This window comes from Haliaeetus albicilla, chromosome 2 (assembly GCF_947461875.1).
Source record: "Haliaeetus albicilla chromosome 2, bHalAlb1.1, whole genome shotgun sequence".
Taxonomy (NCBI): Eukaryota; Metazoa; Chordata; class Aves; order Accipitriformes; family Accipitridae; genus Haliaeetus; species Haliaeetus albicilla.
Window position 1 is genome coordinate 11,992,238 of NC_091484.1, and position 19,945 is coordinate 12,012,182.

At 42.4% G+C, this 19,945-nt stretch overlaps 1 protein-coding gene across 2 annotated transcripts in view; it reads left to right on the forward strand.

The window, feature by feature from the left end:
• STK4 (serine/threonine kinase 4) overlaps positions 1-15,361 on the forward strand; it is a 49,215-nt gene extending 33,854 nt beyond the window's left edge. For both annotated transcript variants that reach the window (XM_069806551.1, XM_069806558.1), the window contains one exon: positions 12,100-15,361. In XM_069806551.1, the coding sequence (XP_069662652.1) occupies positions 12,100-12,258 (159 nt within the window). In that variant the 3' untranslated portion in view covers positions 12,259-15,361. The remainder of the gene's footprint in view (positions 1-12,099) is intronic.
• The last annotated feature ends 4,584 nt before the right edge of the window (positions 15,362-19,945 follow it).

Genomic DNA, 19,945 nt, shown 5'->3' on the forward strand with positions numbered 1-19,945 from the left:
GTGGAAGAGAATAGATTTCTGCTGTCTTACATTTGGTAACAGGGTCATTGTTCACCACCTGCTTTCGCTTTGGTGCATACTGACATTGATTGCAATGTACTTACTGCCACAACTTGCTGTCAAAATTGCATCTTTTTTTGCTATATTTTCATATATGGCAGGCCTTCTGTGATATAAGGCTTTTTTAAATTAAACTTGTGGTGAGTGGGAAGTAAAATGAGTTGCTGCTGTTTCTGTTGAATTGCTTAGGTCATAGCCCTTAATGGAGACTGAAATAATGTAACCTGATATCAACTTTATCTGAGAGCATTCAGACTTGTAAATGCAACATCATGGACTATCTTTGAGGCCCCTTTCCTACTGCAGCATTTAATCAGCTGAGACATTGAAAGTTTTGTGGATGAACTAAGTAACTAACAGAACTTCATTCAGGGTCTTTGATCATGGGATTTGTTCCACTACTGCTGTATGTTTAAGGTCAGGCCGCAATGTGTGTTTCTGCTTTGGGAGAAAGGGAAGAGGAATTAATAATTGAAGGTGTGACATTGGAAAAATCTCTGAGCATACTGAATTCTTTAGAAAACCTGTTTGAGCCTTGTTATGCCTTGAGATCTGTTTTCAAGGCTGGGTGTGTTCTTGGCACAGCATCTTCCTTAAAGAACACTGCTGCTCAAACAAGATCTATTTGAAATGCTTCTAAAATCTTCTTGCAACTCATCTGTCAGTACAAATGTTTGTAAAGGGTAATGTAGCTTAAAAAGACAAGCCTGTCCAGGTTTTTCTCATCTGTAGCAAAAAGGGCTCCTTTTGGGGACTCTTTGCATCAGGAGCCTAATAGAGCTGCTCTGGATTGCCTCTTGTAGGATGGAGTCTCTGGACCGTAAGGGAAAAGCCTGGGTATAAAGTCTCCATCAAGCTTCTGTGAATACTTTCCAATGGGCTGGGTCTTATCCGGACAAGTACCTGAAATGATGTACTGTGGAGGAGGAAAGTTATCTCAGCTCTGACTTCTGGACCTGGTGCATTTGCCTTTATGCACCCTCTTCTTGTATTACGATAAAACCTGCAGAAAAATCTATATGTTGGCTTATTGCTGGTGTTATTTGGTGTGTGTAATTATTGGGTGTCTCCCTGCTTACCTCAACAGGAGACTTTGCGGGGCGGGGGGGGCTCATCATGTGTGAGGCATGTTTGAGGTCTTGCTCGTATAGAGAAGGTAATGGAGTTTGCATTTGGCCATGGCTGCTTCCAACAGCCAGGCTATCCTGGGAGATTTGCTGTAGCTTTTATTTCCATAACCTCAGTGACCAGATGGCTTCAAAACCCAAGCTTTGACATTCAAGAAAGCGGGAGAAAGAGTAGCCTAATACACAAAGACTGATATAGTCTGAAAGGAATATTATTCAGAATTGGAGTGCTTAATTCCTTCTTATTTTGTGACTTACCATCATGCAGTATCACTATAAAAAGATGCCCAAGTAATAGTGAACGCTTGGGAAGACCTTGCATGGTGATGTGTGCAGGTTTGTGTGACGTGGATTTTATGGAGATGGTTCACTGGGGGACTGTTCCAAAAAATGTTTGTCTCTGAGATATTAAACATATGCCCCTGGTTTTAAAGACGACAGCCTCTCCCATGGTCATGCAGCTGTTCATTTTCCAAAATGCCCTGGAAATCTCTGTAGTTCAGGCTTTCCTCAGAAAGCTTTTAATTCTCTCTCCCTTCTTCCTTGCCTTCAAATTGCAGCTATGGCTTCCTTTCCCTTGGTGAAGGAGGGGAGGCAGAGCAGCGTCGGACCGGGCTTTTGTGATGAGCCTCACTTTTGGGTACAAAAGACAGGGAACTGGTGTGGTCTTCCTGGAAACAAACCCTCTTCAGCAGCTCTCCTGGAGTTGGAAATAAATTAGGAGACTAAGACTCAGATTAAAAACATTTGTTGAATAAAGGTTAATACTCTTTAAGTGTTAAGATAGTTTTAAACAACTTTGGCCTATCTATAATGCCTACTTACCATGGATGATACAGTCTTAAGCCTTTGAAACTGAAACTGTGTGTCTTAAACCTTCATTGTGCATTGCAGATTTAAGTGTGTGAAGTCTTCAGATAAGTTAATGATTCTACTATACCAGTAGCAAACTTCTCACTCCACATTATTAATGGAAGACTGTATTCACATACTAATTTAGTGTTAACTAATTGGTTACCCTGTGTTTCATGGTAATAGTACACTGAGCAATATTGTATGAAGGAATCACTCTTACTTTAGGTATTCTTACTTTTACTTCTTCAGGAGTTCTGCTTTATTCAGGATAAGTGATCCTGAATAAATAAATTAATTGTTAATCCTTAGGTGAGTAGAGCCCTTAGGAGCAAGGGAGAGAGGAGGAAAGGGTATGTCAGATTGGAAGGAAGCTCCATTACAGGCCTGCATACCCTTCCTAGCAGAACTTAGTTAAATGACTCAGATTTGTAGAAAACTTTATTTCATTTACAGGAATCAGCATTTTCTGACAGATTGCTTTTCTTTAAAAAAGAGGGAGGGGAAAAAAAAGTTTGTCAGCTGTGTACTTTACAGTTGATTTGTACAGCTAGCCAGATCTTTGAAGCCCAATGACATGATTTATTTTAGCATGTCCAGAGGTATTTTGGTACTCTCTTAAGAAAATTAAAGCATAATCACTTAGAGAAGGAAAAAAACATTTACTATGTTTCTCCTTAATCAAATCTCTGGCAAGCAAGTGTTTTTTATAAGCAAGTGATTCTCCTTTTCTGCTCTTTTTTTTCTTTGGGTTTTTGGGGGTTTTCGTTGTTTGGGTTTTGGGGGGTTTTTTTTGCACTTGTCCAGGCTGGCTCACCTTTTAGCTTAGTTTCTAATTCAGTTACTGAAAAAAACCCCAGTGAGATAACTTGTCTTTGTGGTTACAGGATTAGTCAGCCACTTTCTAAGTACCTAAAGGATTTTAAGGTTTGGACTTAACTTTAAGTTCAGTGCTGCAGAATAACACTGACACAATTTGTTATTTCCTTTGTTTAGATTAAGTGTGTATGGTACTTGGGATGATTTTGGAAGTGAATAAGGTTATTCATACTCATAATTGATAGTAAGGCTAAAAAGGGAAATTTAGTCTTAGAGCATAGAAGATGAAAATGCATTGCTCTTTTTAAAAAAATTTTTTATGACCACTCATATCAATGAGTAGAGCTTTGGATGGGTTTTCTTCCTTAATATAACTTCTGTACAATGCTGAGGGTAGTAACAGCATGCAGAGGTTATATGGTTGTAGTGGCTGTAACACCAAAACTTCCTTGAGCATTTTAGGGATTACAGTAAGGATTAATAAAGTGCAATTCTTGGCTAAGAGCAACTCAGGGATGGCAGTGTTATTGATGCAGGCTACAGTGTTCTTGCGGTTGTGCAATCTTCTCTGCTCTGTGGGTAACCACTCTGAATAATCACTGCGTAGTTATGTCTGGGTAGCCAGAGTAGCCAAGGAGATCCGGATGTTTGCTATAATCCTCTGAAATTGGTTTATGTATTGGGAATTTTCTGACATCTTGCCAACAGCAAAGCTCCCCCCAGGCTCTTACAGGCTTTTGAGAAATGGAGGAAAACTTCCAAACTGGGGAGGGTGAGAAGGCAAAGCAAAGATGCCTCTTAGCTGGTGAAGGAGCACTTGTGTGTCTAAAGCATGTACATAGGTTTCTTCCACAGCAGTCACAGGAATTAGCTACTGAAAGTACGCTTGAGGACAGTCCTTGCTGAACCAGCAGGATCAAATGTTATGGATGTAAATATACCCTCAAATAAGAAATAGTTGAGTAATAATACTATGGCAGGTTTTGCTATGGAAGAGACAAATCCTGAGCGTGGAGTGCGACTTAGTGCGCACATGTGTGCGCACACACATGTATAATTTCACTCTCATATAGACCCTTTAGATCCCCTGAAATCAGAAAATCAAATATCAGCATAGGATGTATCAGCTGAGGAATGAGGGGTGAGTGGGGAAGTGTGTGAGTAACCTCCCAGCGAGGAGATCGCGGCTATTACATGGCTCTTAGGCTAGCAAGATGAGGCGCAGCAGAAGCCCACAGCTGGGAGTAGGTCAGCCTGGAGGCGAGCTGTGCTGGGGGGGGCTGCTGCCTGGCCCCAGGGTACAGCAGAGCTTTCCTCAGACTGACCTGAGTCAGGGCTCAACTCAAATCCATGTTACAGCATTATGCTGCTGCCATCCAAGTAATAGCCAGAAAGCTACTATTGATGAAGCTTGGGCTTTTCTACTTGTGCTCAAGGCAGCCTTTTGCCTCGGCAGCCACTGATGAATGAGGTTCCACTAGTGAAGTGGTACTGGTGCTGTGAGCAGCAGTGAGTGCCTCGAGTGGAGGGGCAGCTTCCCAAGAAGCTCATCAGGCCATGATTGTGTGGCAGCTTGAGAGAAGCCTTGCTAAGCTAGCAAGATGCTAAGCTGAAAAGAGAGGTCTTGGCAGTAGTTCTTACTGCAGATGCAGGACAGAGGGAAGTTTCCAGTTTAGATGTGGTCTTCACAGTGTATCTGGCAGGGAGCAGTGCAGGAATGAGAATGGCAGACACTGCCTTCCAGTAATTCTGTAGGAATAGTACAGATACCATACACCTTTATTCAAATAAGCAGAGCTACACAGAAAATAACTAGGATCCTTATTGGCATTGTAGCACTAAGATGTTTCACTTTCAGTAGCCATAAAACTACACATTTCTGAAAGTAAGGTAGAGCTAGCCCAAACACGTCATCTGAGAAGGCCTAGGTCTCCTCTGATATAACTCTCTATTAAAATCCTTCTTTCCAGTTTGGCTAGGGATCAAATGCAGAAGTGGGTTTTAGTGTCTGTCCTCCACAAAGAAGTGATGTTGTGATTGTACTCATTTAACTGTTTCAGCTGCTTGACTTGCACTGACTTAAGTTGACTTGGCCTCTAAGAGCATATGATGATCTAGTTGAAAGCTGAGTGTTATTTCTTTGTGGGAAGTCATCTGCTGTCTAGATGAGGTGGCCTGAAACAGCTGTCTCCAGATGTGCACTGATCACAGATCCTGTTCACTTTCTTTGGGAAGTTCTAGCCACAGTGCTGTTTTGACTTGTGCTGCAGCCCATGGTGTGTTTTGCTAGCACATTGCCTAAATAATTAAGATGCATTAAAAGCAGAAGCTTGTGCTGCTGAGACTTATTTTTCAAATCCTTTGAAAGATTAATATCTGTATTTTTAATCTTGCATGAAATCCCACAGTGAGTGCATTTCATCCACTGCTTTCATAACAGTGAGAAACTTCACTGACATGTTAATGCTAAAAGTGTGGGGAAATAAAGATAATTAATGTTTGTATAGGCTCTGGGGTTTGTGCTGATTTACTGTAGCTCCTCTGTAGCATGGCTTCTTGACAGATTTGTGAAGTTGTAGAGACCTGACAATCATGATGAAAAGCGGGTGGTAAGCGCCTGTAGGTTCTTAGATTCTTGTGTCCCTTGCATTGGACAACTTACAGTGAATAAATAGTTAATGCCTGCTCATACATTATATCAAGGCCTCCTTATGCTAGAAACATAAATGAGAACAAGGCACTTAATTTTTAGATCAGTGATTGAAAGTATGCCAAATGGTATTGAGCCAGCATTTCAGGAAAAATGCTAAGGAAAAAAAATGGCATGCTATTCCAACACCAATTTATATCACCGTTTTCAAGACCTAAAGTCTGGAGCACTGCTTAGCATGAGAAATCGCCCTCTACATTTAATTTTGGCCAGAGAAATTGAATGCTTTTTTTGCTGGTTTAAAAAAAGCGCGTAGTACTATTGAGTAATCTGTTCCCTCCGAGTCTATTTGATACGAGCATTTAATTGATACCACGTTTAACCAGTCTTTCAAGTTACAGAAGGCTAATTCCAGAATAATCTCAGTTCTTACACTTGTCAGAGCTCACATTCATGAATCCTTGAGATTTGACACCTCCCCCTAGCTCGTGGTCTTCTGTAGCACCCATGCACTCTCTCATGCTGCAGGCTGAATTACACTCTGAGGTGGTTGCTACAAATAGTCACAGCAAGTGGTATCCAATGGGTGATTGCCTCCCAAAAATAAAACCCTGCTTGAGGAGATGATAGCAAAAAAGTTCAGAAGTTGAGGTGGATATGCATCAAACTGATCTGCAGGATCCTGGAGAGGAAGTACAAGTGTGCCCTTGGTTTTATCGGAAGGGAAGCATCTTGATAGCATTGCTGATAGCCAAGGTGAAGTGAAGCAAGAGTTTAATTAGTCTCTTCCACGAAGAGCTTCCCTTCCCAAAGGACATCTGAACACTTAATAGACTATTTGTAGGAATTCTTTTCTACTTACCTCTGGTAAGTAGCCACTTATCTCTAGCAGCAAATTCCTATTTGGCATTTAATGTTTAGTGTAGCTTGGATAACTTGGTTTGGATAAAAACCCTTCTCTAGCCATGTTGAGATTTTGCCTATGTAAATACACACAAGTAAATGAAGAGTTGTGCTCCCTACTAATATGATTCAAGATGTCTTGAGTTTCTTTGGGGGACTTTGATCACTGGGCATGCAGTCAAGAACTGTTAGATTGCAAAGTAAAACTAGGCAGAAAAGGAAGATACAACAATAAAAGCTATGCTAAATAGACAATTAATTTGTTTTTTCTTTAGTTCCCCTCTAGCTCATATCTTTTCCACTAAGAATTTATTTCCCTGTGTAGCGTGGGAAGCTGCAATTTTATTACTTCTGTATTTTAGTCTTCAAACTCCCACTGCCCCTTATGAAGTGATAATTGCAAAAGCCAGTTTTTCTAAAGGCTATTTAAAACTTAAAAGTTTGACACCAAATTATGTTGAGCAGTAAATGCCACCTGGAATATTTGGGTTAAAGGCAGACTGGTTGCTGCAGCTGGGTGTTTCTTTTCTAAAAAGCCACAGGCTATTGGTGGTAAGGGTGGGACGATATTCAGAAAATACTCTGTGTGAGCATGTGGAAGACAAGTGTTCAAACTCACAGAAATTATGGTAGAGGGGTATGACTAGAGGGCTAAGGAAGCAAAGAACAACTTCCTAATTTTATTTGCTGTAGTATCAAGACTTGAAAATATCCCCCTTCTGCAAAACTATTCAAATACATTCAGCATGGGGAAAATAGCCCCATCTCACCAGTGTCATATATATTCCTATTTTGTTCCAGAAGTCAGGATACATCTGCACATTTAAAAGATGACGGTAGAACAACTGCATCCCGTCCCTGGAAATGGAGGGTTCATGTTTGGCACAAGCTTCAGGACTTCTAAGGGTATTTAAAAACAAAGCCCAGATAGCATGAAATGTTGCAAAGATGCAAAGAAAGGGCTTTAGTGCTAAATCTAGGGATCGGATTCAGTGTCAGCAAGTAAGAAGAAAGTTGCAGGAGGAACATGTTTTTCACTTGTGCCAAGATAATATTTTTTGATTCCTGTGCAGCTGGTGAGTTAGTGCTCTGCTGAAAGTCTTTGTTGGGGGAGAAATGTGTGAAAGCTGCTGGGAAACGGCTCGTTTCTATTTGATGCTCATAATTCATGCAGCAAGAGGATTTTGGTGGAGGAGCAAATAAGAATGATAGCTGAAGTGACTCAGGGATTACTGGATGACATCGTATTTATGTCAGTAGTGCAGACTGGTCCGAGTCAGTGATGACCTCGTGCTGCTGAAGGGCCATTAAGGGACCAGAGGAGTATGCTAGGTTCCAAACTGGTCAAGCTACAGACCCTGCTGTAGGAAAACCAGGCATGGGTGCCCTTCAGTGTAAGGACTATGGGTACCAAGAGAACTGTGATAAATCATTTGCATGAGCTATAATTCAAAAAGTTTTCACTGATTGGATTTTTTGTTTGTTTTTCTTGCGGACAGGGAAGGGGCTGAGCTAATTCTCTAGGCTTTGTGTTTTACAGTAGATCTTGTGTGAAACATAAATCTGGCGTGGTCTGTTTAAAAATACTGTGGCAGGTTTTTAGACTGCCTCTTGCTCAGGACAGAACTGCGTAGGTATAAAGTTCAGACCATGGTGCCCTTGAACATCGAACCTGTGGCTATGTCTAACGTCTGCAGAGAGCCTGTATTTATTCTCCTTTTGCTGCTTAGATTCATTTACGTTCAGTAAAATATCATGTTGCAGTGATACTTTACCTGACTGTAACAAATGCAAGTGGGTGGTTTTTTTCCCCCTCTATTTTTAAAACACTGATTTGAAAGGACGGCAACTCAGAAGCAGTTTGCTGAGGTGAACGTTGTTCAGCAGAGTAGTTATCTGCAAGTCTGTCTGAAATGCTGGCAAAGGGATCTCATGAATAGCTTGCAAATCTTCTCCTTGAGGAAGAAATTGTATATCAAATGATCTGTTCCTGATTTGTCCATCATTACTGCGTATGCATGGAAAGGCTGTAGGTTATGTCCTTCTGAAGGATGTAATTATATATGTCCTTCTGAATTATATAGTAGAAATCATCAGCATATTAAAACAAGATGTTGCTGTCAGTGGTGTCTGCAGCCTGAAGAACAATGAACAGCACGCATGGCCGTGGGTGAGAGGCTTTCAGGTGAACACTTGCAACTCTGACGTTTGTCTTCAGTTGGACATTTTTACAGAGTTAAGATCATTCTCAAAATCTTCAGTAAAAATATAACTGTTAATCAAATGGTTAAAAATTAGCTTTCTGCACATACAACCTTGCTTGAACAGTTTCACTGTGCTGCCGCCTCTCCCTATTGATAGCTGTGTTTGACCAACCTTAGAACAAGTATTTTATATCAGTCTTTACTTTTGAAATGAGATTCCTTCCTTTAAAACTTTATCTTAGCTATTTGATCACTGTGGACAAAAATAGCTTTTACAAAGACACTTAGACTTTTTACAACAGAAGAATTGCTGAGGAGAAGTGAGGAGAGGAATGGGACTGAGCCCGTGGCTAAAACCAGCTCTAATTGCAGCTGTTCAGTGCTGAGACTTTACCCTGAGTAACCATCTGTCATGAGATGCTCTGTCCTTGTCCTTCTTTTCTTATTTTGCTTCTGGCGTTTCTTTAAGAGAATAATGTCAGTATCTCAGGAGTCTACTACTGCAGAGACAGATACACTAGAGTTTTAAAACTTCATTTCTGGGAGAAAGTCTGTCTGTGGCACTGGCTTGCAGTGAAATGCCATGCAGCAAAGTGAAATGGAGGCCATCATGTTTTAAGTAGTTTGGGGGGTTTTTTTGGTTGGGTTTTGGTTTTTTTTTTTTTCATTTTTTCTTTTAAAGATGCATGTGCAAGTGGAAGGACAAGCTGAGTAATAGCCCAGCTCAGGTCCCAGGGCTCATGTTGTCGTGGGCCTGAAGCACAGCAGGAGCAGAGGGCTAGGTGTCCTCTGCGACTGCGTGGGCGCTTGGCTCTCATTAATAATTGAATGCCTGTCAGTCTCTCGTCAGCTCATCTGTGGTGAAGTCACATTCTGGACCTTTTACTAGTGTTGCCCTTTGGCTTCTCTGCCTCTTTTAGGAGCAGCATGGCATTCACAGCCACGCTGATGTTATTCCAGATGAAAACTCTGTAATTAGTTAATCCTCATCAACACACAGCATTGCACACAGGATGTGTTTCTGTGCTCTTAGAATTTTTTTGCACTGCATCGACTTGCCTCACTTCCTTCTCCCACCATCCCCATTCTGTTTAACCCATGATCAGTCTCCTTAAGTAGCTACTTTGTCCTGCATTATGCATCTGTGCAGGTAACCCACTTCCCAATTTGTTCATTTTAATATATATCTGTAGGCTTTTGCCCGCTCCAGACTTATCTGTACTGGAAGCATCTTCCATACTATTAGCCATCTGTCCTGACAAACACACAGTCCCAGGAATTGTCAAAGCCATTGTGTCCCTTGGCAAGCAGTTGCTTACAGTTAACAGAAAGACTTTGTGTGTCAGTATCCATGGAGGATATACCATGATGTTAGATCATTCAGGAACATTAATAGGGCAGGTTTTTCATCAGACTGCCACGTTCTCAGGGACTGGAGAGACTATCGCTATAAATCCACTCTGCCCTCTGGTCTGCCAACTCTGGCAGTTTGTTTCTGACTGTAAGCAGCACCCAGCACTTTGGGAGGATGGTGGAGAAGGCTCAAAGGGCATCCATGGAAGATTGCAGCCCTAGGACAATTTCTGACGTCTAATAGTTGGCTTAAGCTGTGAGCGAGGTATTTTAGATCTGTTCCAAAACTCTCTTTTACTAGTCTAGCACTGGGTGCTCTGGGAGAGCTGACAGCCATTTGCTCTGATATAGCTGCTTAGTATATATGTTCAGTACTTGAATTAATGTTTTCTTCTTTTTTGCATTTTTATTTGACTGTTCAATTCCCTGGACTGTGAGGAAGGGGGATGTTGAATAATTACCTGCTCCATAATAAATCAGTGTGAAAAGGCAACTGGTGCCATGCATCAACTTAAACTGCTGTCTGGTAAAGTTGCATTAATATGTATAAATAATGTATATCTTTGCGGAGCAAGTGCTTTGTCTTTCTAATGAACAGTTGCCTGATTGGAGAGGCCGAAAGACTGTATACCCTTGCAAGAAAGGTTTTGTTTCATGTGTGCCTAGATTATTAAAGTGGATTCGTGATCCTGTAACTGCAACTAGGAAGTATCTTATTTAGCAGAACATGCTAAAGAATTTCAAAAGACCTTCTGAGAAATCAGCTAGCGGATGACTTTGTGGTTTGGGGACGGCTATCTCTTCCACCTCAGGAAGAAGGATCAGGATTTACATATTTTGGTATTCACATACATTTTAAGGACTGATGCCAAGTACCATTAAACAGCCAGTAATTCAGTTGTTGCCTTGTAATAGGCATCAAGCATTTCACTGTGTGTTTCGGCTCAGAAATGGCTTGGAGGATAACAATGGTAGCTGACTAATTAACATCTAAACCAGGACAGCAGCATCGCTTGCATTTAACTGAAGTAAAGATAGGTCACTCAATTATGACATTTGTTGAAAGTCTAGAAATTGACACTTCTTTGTTCAGAAAAAAACCCAAATTATTTTATGTGTTCATAGTACCCACAGCAGGTGGTCACTGAAAGCAGATGGTGCAAACGGTCATTCCCATCCTGCTGCAGTAGCTGTAAAATGGTGCCTCCCCTGTGTTTCTGGGGGTCACTTGGTCTTGGATGGGAAAAGGACTGATGCTTAGGTGAACATTTGAAGCACTTCCAGTGTCCGTATTTTTTAACATTATCATAAAATCCTGTCTGTTCCACAGGTTATAATATTACGTAAAGGGTGTAGCTCTGGACAATCTAGACTGTCCCAGGCCACACTTGGCATCTCTAATCACAGTATTCTATGCCAGTTCTCAGCAAATTGGCACATGCAAGAGAGCCAATTAAACAAAGGGCAGGCAGATAGGGAATTCAGTGAAGGGAAGCTTGTCCAGACTAGCCTGACATCTTCATGTATACAGTAAAATACAAATTGTACTTGCATATTACATCAGTATGAGGCTGACCCAAAGTGACCTGTTGTGTGTGTTCTGGGATTTCTAGCTTGGAGGAGTCTGAATTCCTCACTGTGATTGAGGTTCAGCCTGACTGTACATAAATGCGGATTGTTGTTTTTTCAAATGCAACTTTTGACAATGATTTTTTTTTCTTCCTTTTCTGTCTCCTTTTGTCACTTAGCAGAAGGAAGTTTAGTTGCAAGGAAAGGGGAGGGGGAGAGAACTTCGTTCCTGTTCCATCTCAATACAATATTTCTGTTCTAAGCCTGCAAAATGAAGCGTTAGAAAAACAACTCAATGGGGGAAACATTTCACTGGTTGTTTTATACACTCAGGCTGTCACTGAACAGAGCATGTAATGTATCTGTAAAATGAGCAGAAGCAGCCCAGTATCCTGAGGCTCATGCCAGTCTCGCTGAGAGCAGCAGTCTAGAGCAGAACTATTCCACCTTCTCCTACTGGGAGATGCGTTGTGACCATCAGATGGGTAGCAAAATCCCTGTAGATGTGTGGATGGTGGCTGTACTGATGTCGATATCTGTTCTTCTTCTGTCTCCCTGCTAGCTGAAGACTTGGAGTGTTGATGAACTTCAGAGGAGGCTCTTAGCCCTGGACCCCATGATGGAGCAGGAGATTGAAGAAATCCGCCAGAAGTACCAGTCAAAGCGACAGCCGATCCTTGATGCCATTGAAGCCAAGAAGCGGCGGCAGCAGAACTTCTGAGCCGCTGGTAGAATAATCTTCCATCCTCAAACAATCAGCTCCTTGCTTTTACGACTACTAAACAGATCGATTTCTATTGAAATACGCTAGCAAAATAGAGGGCAATACTTCTGCTCATTTATTTTTCCATAGCACCTTTGTGAACTCAGGAATGCTGTTAAGTGGAAAATCCTGATGGTATGTTTTAATTTTAGACATATATTTAAAACATTATTCCAAAGGAGTTTTGTTACTGTTTTTAGGGGGACTGTTTTTGAATCAGAAGAACAGATAGAAATAGGCTAATGAAAGTTGGCTCACTCTCTTTTCAACTGAACTTTCAGTAGTCCGTTTTGTTTTAAGTTAATATGAATTGTGGTATTTAATGGCTGCATCCTTTGTGGGTTTTGTTTTTGTTTTTCTTTGTGAATGCACAGACTCAATTTCAAGCTGTTAACTGTATCTTTCTACTGTTAAGGTACTGCTAAGTTTTAGGTCGCTGAAGAGAGCAGGTGAGAACATGTACAAACTGTTCTAGCCTTTTGAAAGAAACTTAAATCTCATTTTTTAAAAGCCTGTAATAAGCCCCATGCCTTACACTGTGTGCTTTAAGCAAGTGTGGTTTCTTCAAGACCTCAGTTTTGTCCTCTTTTTGTGTACTTTATGAATTAATACGAGTAGATAAAGCATGTTGTGCCTCCATCAGAAATTACATTCTGTGATTTAAAATCCACACTGACTTAAAACCAAAAGCCAGTCGGTGATCTGATTCCCCTTCGTCTGTCTGTTTGGAAATGTCCTTCAGGGAGACCCCGCTGATGGTGCAGTGCTCGGAAGATGAAACTGTATTCGAATGGGTGGAAGTTGTGTGAACCTCTCTCAGGAATTAGGTACTTCTTCTGTGTCTGAGAGGACTTAAAAATCTCCACAGTTTGTGAAATATTTTATAGGCTTCATTTCAGATTTACATCTTTAGATGCTTGAATAAAAACTTAAGTTCAGAATCCTTCACATTTCTGCAAGGTTTAGCACATTAGAAAGGTTGAACTGAAATTAAAGACTTTGTTGAATTAACGAAGATGTGCATTTGTGGTGGTGGAGCAAAGGTGGAGTTGATCTGGATGAGAAGGCAATTACTGATGTCCTACTGGAAGAGATTCAGTCTCTTCTCTTCCAGTTCCTCTGGATGCTCTTGTGTTCTTTCTTTACATTTCCCTGGCATTCCTGCCTGGTATAGCTCAATCAACAACAATGTGCCAGCATGTACAATCGCTGTGAGGATGGTGCAATTAACTCACGCCAGTAGAGTGGAGAGTAAAACAGAAGAAGCAAAGAGCTTCATTGCAGGGCAGAGACCAAGTGATACCTCTGCCCCATGGGCTGTAATAGCAGACGCATGTAGTTTTAGATTTATCTAGCATATGATGAAATATTTGGACAGAGCAAGTATTTCTACTGATGTATTTTTATTTTGCTCTGATAGAGGGAAGAGTTTCCATGTCATTCTCTGAAATAGGCCTTGGTACATCGCCTAGATAATTAAACTAAATAGCAGTGTCTCCTGAATCAAATGCTGCTAGAGAGGTGAAGTGTTCATTTCACACCTCTGTAGGCTCTTTTTTCCTCCTTGGAGCAGACTCTTGGCTACTGTTAACAGGTATACTCCATTGCTGTGAAAGGAACCAAGCCATTTTTACTCCCTCTGCAGATCTGGTTGCATCAGTTTGTCTCAGTTTGATACGCAGTGCAAACACAGCTGTTCCAGAGATCAGCAAACCAGCTGTCCCTGAGTGAAAAGGGAGGCAGTAAGCAGTGTATCTAGGGTGCTGCTGTCAGAGTACCTCCTGGGATAACCAACAATCTGATAGCCTCAAGTACTGGGAAAGTTTTGAATTGGGAAACCAAGTAATTAAAAGGTTCATTGTTGTTAACGGACTAAAATCCCTTAGTGTGGACTCTCTAATGAGGTCTAGTGCAGTGCTGTGTGAACACCAGGGCTCATACAGTGCTCATCTGGAATGTGTGCAATACATTTTGCCCTAAACATGTGTTTATTATAAGCAATATTTGTTAGCATCCTTTGCATCAAAGAAGCTCCCACAACTTAGGAGAGAGTTCTCTGGTGAAGTGTTGGATCTTGTATTAGACACTTGGATGGGTCTGGCCCAACACCTCTGGTGTGATTGACATGCAGATATGTGATGTGGTAAATTGTGCACTGCTTGCATGTGGCGTGGATCAAGCAGATTCTGCTGGGAGTAGTTTTACCTCTGCACTGTGTAGGTAACTTTCTAGTGACTGGAGGGCATTAGAAAACCCAAGTTTTAGGTGAAACACCCCAGGGTGGTGTCTATTGATGGAATATGCAACCTGTGACTGCTGTAACTGAATGTAAGCACTCTTGAAATACTCTGCTTTGCTAATGTGATTGTCTTAAAATACAGCAAATGAACCAAAATAAGTAAAACTGGTCCAATGGCTTAAGTGTCTTTGAACCTTTCTTAAATGCGTGCAGTGGCTGAGACTTGATGTTTCTTGCACTTGGAGCTCTAATGCAGAATAATTATTTTCTCCTTCACTGATTTTCAATCTATTAGAGAAAATAATTCCCTTTCTGGTCCCTTTGTAGAGTGTCTGGGAGCATAGTACCTGCTCACTTCTCAGAGAATCCTCCAAGCTAAGAGCAAGGCTTGTACCATAAGAGAAAGCTGTTCCGACGAAGTTTTTAAGCAAAAAGCTAGCTTAATTGTGAAGCTGCATTCATGGGCTCCTTGGGTCCATCTGCATTGCTGAAAGTGTTCTGGACAAACCATTATCTTTTGCTTCTAAAACCTAGAGATACTGAAGATGTCAGTCACGTGAGACTTAAAAATGTGAAGTTTGTAGCTTTAACTTTTTTGTAACAAAGAAATTAGCAACACTGGCATAAAGTGCTGACTTGAAAAGCTATTTTGTAAGATCTGGCTGTTTGTATATAATAGTGTTGGGTCATTAGTTTGTATATGTATGAAATAGTAACTTTTATTGCATTCCTCTGAGTTTGATACAGGAGATTTTATTTGATCTTTCTCAAATATCTTGCCTTATTTGTTCAAAGGGGCAAATAAACTATCCTTACCTGAAAGCATCAGTGTCATGACTCATATTTATGCGTTAAAATACTCTGGTTTATTCTTGCTTATCAGGACAGGTTTTAAGATGATGTGCCTCTAGTCAACCAATGTTATGCAAAATTCTGGAGGAGCATACAAGCTTTAATAAACACAAGCAGAAAACATGTCAGATACACATTTTTGAACAGGCGATTCTTTAGCCTTAAAACATTAGTAATTCTGCACCTCAGGGAGAGATTTGCTTCAGTTCAGGGGCAGGTCTGCGTGCTGCTAGCTCAGTGACAGTTCAGAAGGCCACGCAGTGGAAGTTCAGGCAGTTTCCCCGCAGCGAGGAGCGTGGGCAGCCTGGAGCTGCAATCGCACAGGAGATTGATTTGCCCCAAGGGGTGCTCTGGCAGATGGGGATGGTGAACTCTGCTGTAGATACTTGCTATCTTTGCTCTGTTATTTCACACTGCAGGAACTTTCCTGAGCCTGCAGTCAGGTTTGGGACTAGGTACGTATCAATTTATTCACCTTCCTACACAGCAGGTAAGGCTAGAGGCTCGCTCACCTAATTCTGGCTGACTTGCTGCACTTTCAGCCTTCTAGCTCGGAAAAAGATGTTGACAGTGAGTGGGTGCTGCCTTCCAATGGTGAACTGTTGGCTTCTATGTGGTTTCCCTGAGCAGTTACTAAATCTGTCCTGAAGGGATGACTAACCGAAGCAGAGATAGAATTCATTCAGGAGTCAGCTTTGGTTAGCAATCCTGGAAGAAACAAAATAGATCTGAGCTTTTAAATGTGAGGAAGGAGTGTGGAAATCAAAGGAAGGGAGACTGCGGGCATTTCTAGTAACTGGGAAAGCCTGGAGCTCTTTCATATTCTCAGTAACGTTACCAGGATATTGTGGAGCCCCAGCATGAAGGGAAGGTTGTACTCGCAGTGCAGCAGCAGCACCGCAGCCGTACCAAGGGAGTGTTCATGTGCACTCCATTCATGCTGGGAGCAGTGCACCTGCTGCACAAATATTAATTGCATATAACTAACAAAACCAACACTGACAAGTAGCCATGAGCTGGGACTGATGTTTTGCCAGGTTTTTCTCCCCCGTGGGGGGAAGAGTCAACTTCCCACAAAGCCCGTAGCACCAGCAGTTTTTTTCTCCTCCTCCCATAATAATTATCAGTACTAAGGTACAGGTGTCGCTGTGCCAGTGTCCTTTATGCCCAGCTACTCTTCCCTACAGCCTCATTTTGTCCCATTTCCTCTTGTCCACAGGCCAAAAGTGTCTGAGCATGTGCTTTAGATAAATGCTTTGAGTGTTGGCTGACAGCCCTGACTTTTGAGAGTTGACAATTTTTCATTGCATTAATCACTCTGGCAAAATTTTAAAGAGTCAAACCAGGAAACGCCCATTTTGAGACTGAAAGTGACTTAATTGCCCTTTAATTTAAGAGTCCAGGAAGACAGCCAACTTGTTTAAAAACTTTAAAACAATTCAATTCCATCTTCGAAGCACAGTCTGTTTTGCTCCCCTCTAGGTTGTCACTATTCAAATCAATACAGCACTGGAAACAGAGAGAGCCCAGAATCCCTGAATCCCATCCAGAGTGGTCACAGCAGCAGAACAGCTTCTTGCAGACCTGCCTGTGCACGAGCAACCCATGGCTGAGCTGTAGGGTGGCCTTTCCTTAGCCCCGAGAGGCTCACAGGCTCTGGACCATCACTCGTTGACCGTAGAGGGAATGATCTTGGAACAAAGTCGCAGGGCAGTTTTCCCTGTCTGCTGTTCTCACCAGATTCAGGGTCTGGCTGTGAACATGCATTGCTGGTGCTGTGCTTCCCTGCATGTCTGACCTGTGTTTTTCATTTCCTGAAATTGTGTGACCTGTCTAGGCGTATTTGGTTAACTTAATTCCACAGCTTCAAGGCTATTCATTTAGCTATCTCAAAGGGATAGAACAAAAGCCTTGAGTTTATGTGTTTCCTACAACTAAGTTAATAGCTGTGGTTTGGATAAAGGCTGAAGTGAACCCATGAATATATGCAGACCTTGGGGCTTTCTTACTGCCAGGACAAAGTGTTTTAGCATAATTTTGTAAAGAAAAATTTGAATTACAGCACTGTTGCTCTTCACTGGTCTCCCTACATAGTTCAGCAAATACAGGATTTACAAGTAACACTGATTTAACAGGTACATAAGCAGTCAGCTCTGATTTTTCACTCTCTCCGCTGAGATCAGCAGGGCTGTAGAAGCCTATGAGCAGGAGAGATCCCAGAAACGCTGCCAGCGAGGAGTCTTTCCTTCCTACAGATCAAGCCCTTCAAAATCTCCCAGTTTTCCAATAACCAGCTGAGTGCACAGACCATGCTCAGGGTGGTCACAGATCTGAAAGTTGGCAAAGGAAAAGAAGTTTTAAACAAAAGTAATGAAATTTACTTTGTCTCTTTGAGCGGAGTGGTCTAATTCTCAGCTGTGAGAAATAGCTTGATAAGGTCACTCCTTAATCACCATTCCCTGGAGGCTAAAGAGTCACTCTTTCATCAATCATTTTGTGAGTGTGGAGAGCAGGTTTTCTAGAAATAACCTGATAAAGTGTTTAATTGATTTACCCACTGTACCAAATGAAAACACAGTCACTCTCAGGAAAACTGATTAGGGATTAGCAAAAGAACATGAATTTCCTACTTGCCTTAGAAATAGTAAGTCAGACCAGTCCTGGCAACCCATCACTGCACAGAAGTGTCTTGCTAATGCGAACGTGGGCTGTGATCACCCACTCCTTTGGTGCTGGGCACCTTCCTGCACCCAGTTCTTCCCTGCTCTGCAGAACTCAAGCTCTGCTAGATCTGCTTGCACAGCAGTGGGAGGATTTTCCTAGTGCAGTTACTCATAGCCATACAGATCCTAATGTCTTCACAGAGAGCAGGAGGCTAAAAAAAGAAAACGTCTTTCGTGGCTTTCCCAAACCCAAGCTTGGAGCTCTCACACTGAGAGCTGCCCTTTGCAGCACAGTGGAGGGGCTCACGGGAGGTCCTGCCTTGCTTTTACCCCCCAAGTTAGGGGAGCTTTTGCCTTGGAAAGATTAGCAGCATGTGGATTTTTATTTTTTAAAATGGAAAAACTCTCAGAGGAATAAAGATTAAACTATTATTAACCCCTCCTATCACATCTAGCAAAGGAATGCACTTGACGCAGAGAGAGCAGCAGTATATCTTCCCCTCTCTGGCCAGCCCCCTGCAGACAAACAGCCTACAGACACCCCCCTCGTTTCAGAGCGTCAGAGAGGCCACTTAGAGCATCAGGAGCTAGCTCAGCTTTTTATGCTGCCTTCAGGATAAAGAAGGATAAAGCCTCAGCAGCATCAGAGCACAAACTACACCCCCTGAAACAGAGAGCCAGCTTCCAAAGAGCAGCCACCCCCTTGAAGTAGCCAGACACACTGGTGGGATGTTTCCTCCGTGGAAAGAAAATTGGCACTGGGCTTGCTCAGCTTGGCTAGGGATGCTGCTCCTTGTGTGCTCAGCCTCTGCCTGGGGGCTTAAAACCCTCTGCAGGTGCAAAGGTATTTCCTTAAGCAGCCTGGTGCTGTGCAGTGCTATTCTTGGGGCTCTTCTAAACCTCCCAAGGGGCTACTGAACTTTTCAAAGCCTACAGGCAGTGTTGGCCAGAGGCAGCCTGTGATAATGTAGCTTAATTAGCAATAGCTCTGCTGATGATCTCAGTCCCTATCATGGGCAGTTTGCTGGCTGGGCACTGGAAGCTGGTCTGAGCTTTGCCTTTGCAGCAAGGAAAGTGGTGGAGGCTGGATGTGATTAGGGCCACTAAAGCTGAGGGGATGTTCTCTGTGCCAGGAGATGGGATTTAAACACAGCTGTGGTATTCAAGCAGCTGCTGGCCTGCACAAGCTAGCCTGAATTTGTCTGGGTGGGCTTCAGCCCCCCTGGCTTTAATGTTTGGAGCTAATGAAAGCAGCAGGGATGAATGGGGGATGAACGCACCTGTGAGTCTGATGGACCAGCTCCTCTCGGGTCTCCAGAGCTGCAACGGGCTATATCCCCTCCTCATCCCAGGCACTGATCCACTGCCCTTGCTAACAACCACAGCTGCAAGCAAAACAGCTGGAAAGCTGACAGGGAAGGTGCACACACATCCTCCAGCCTTCTGCTGGCAGAGGTGTGCCTAAAACATCATTTAACCAAGTCAAGCAACGAACACTTGCTACTTGAACTATATTTTCTTTTAAATTAAGTCTTTTCTACTTTTAGTCCAAAACATGACCCACGAGCCAGGGGTTAAAATTAGTTTCTTAAAACAAGAGTGGCTATTAGGGGGAATAACAGCCAGCTGCTGCTCCTTGGCTCCCAGCACTGGGTTTGCTCATGCTGGTGGCTCAGCTCTCGTGTCCCTTGGTATTGCTGATCACAGTGTGTGTGTTCCTGCAAATTTCTGCTCCTCCCCACGGGCTTCCCAGATTTCATGGATGTGTAACAAATGGAATGGAGGACAGAACCATGCTTGGATGGGGCAAGCTCTTTGCTTTGGGAATCATCCTGCATTTTTAATGTTAATTGCAATCCTTTCAACTCTAAAAGCTGCTTTGCACTTCCCT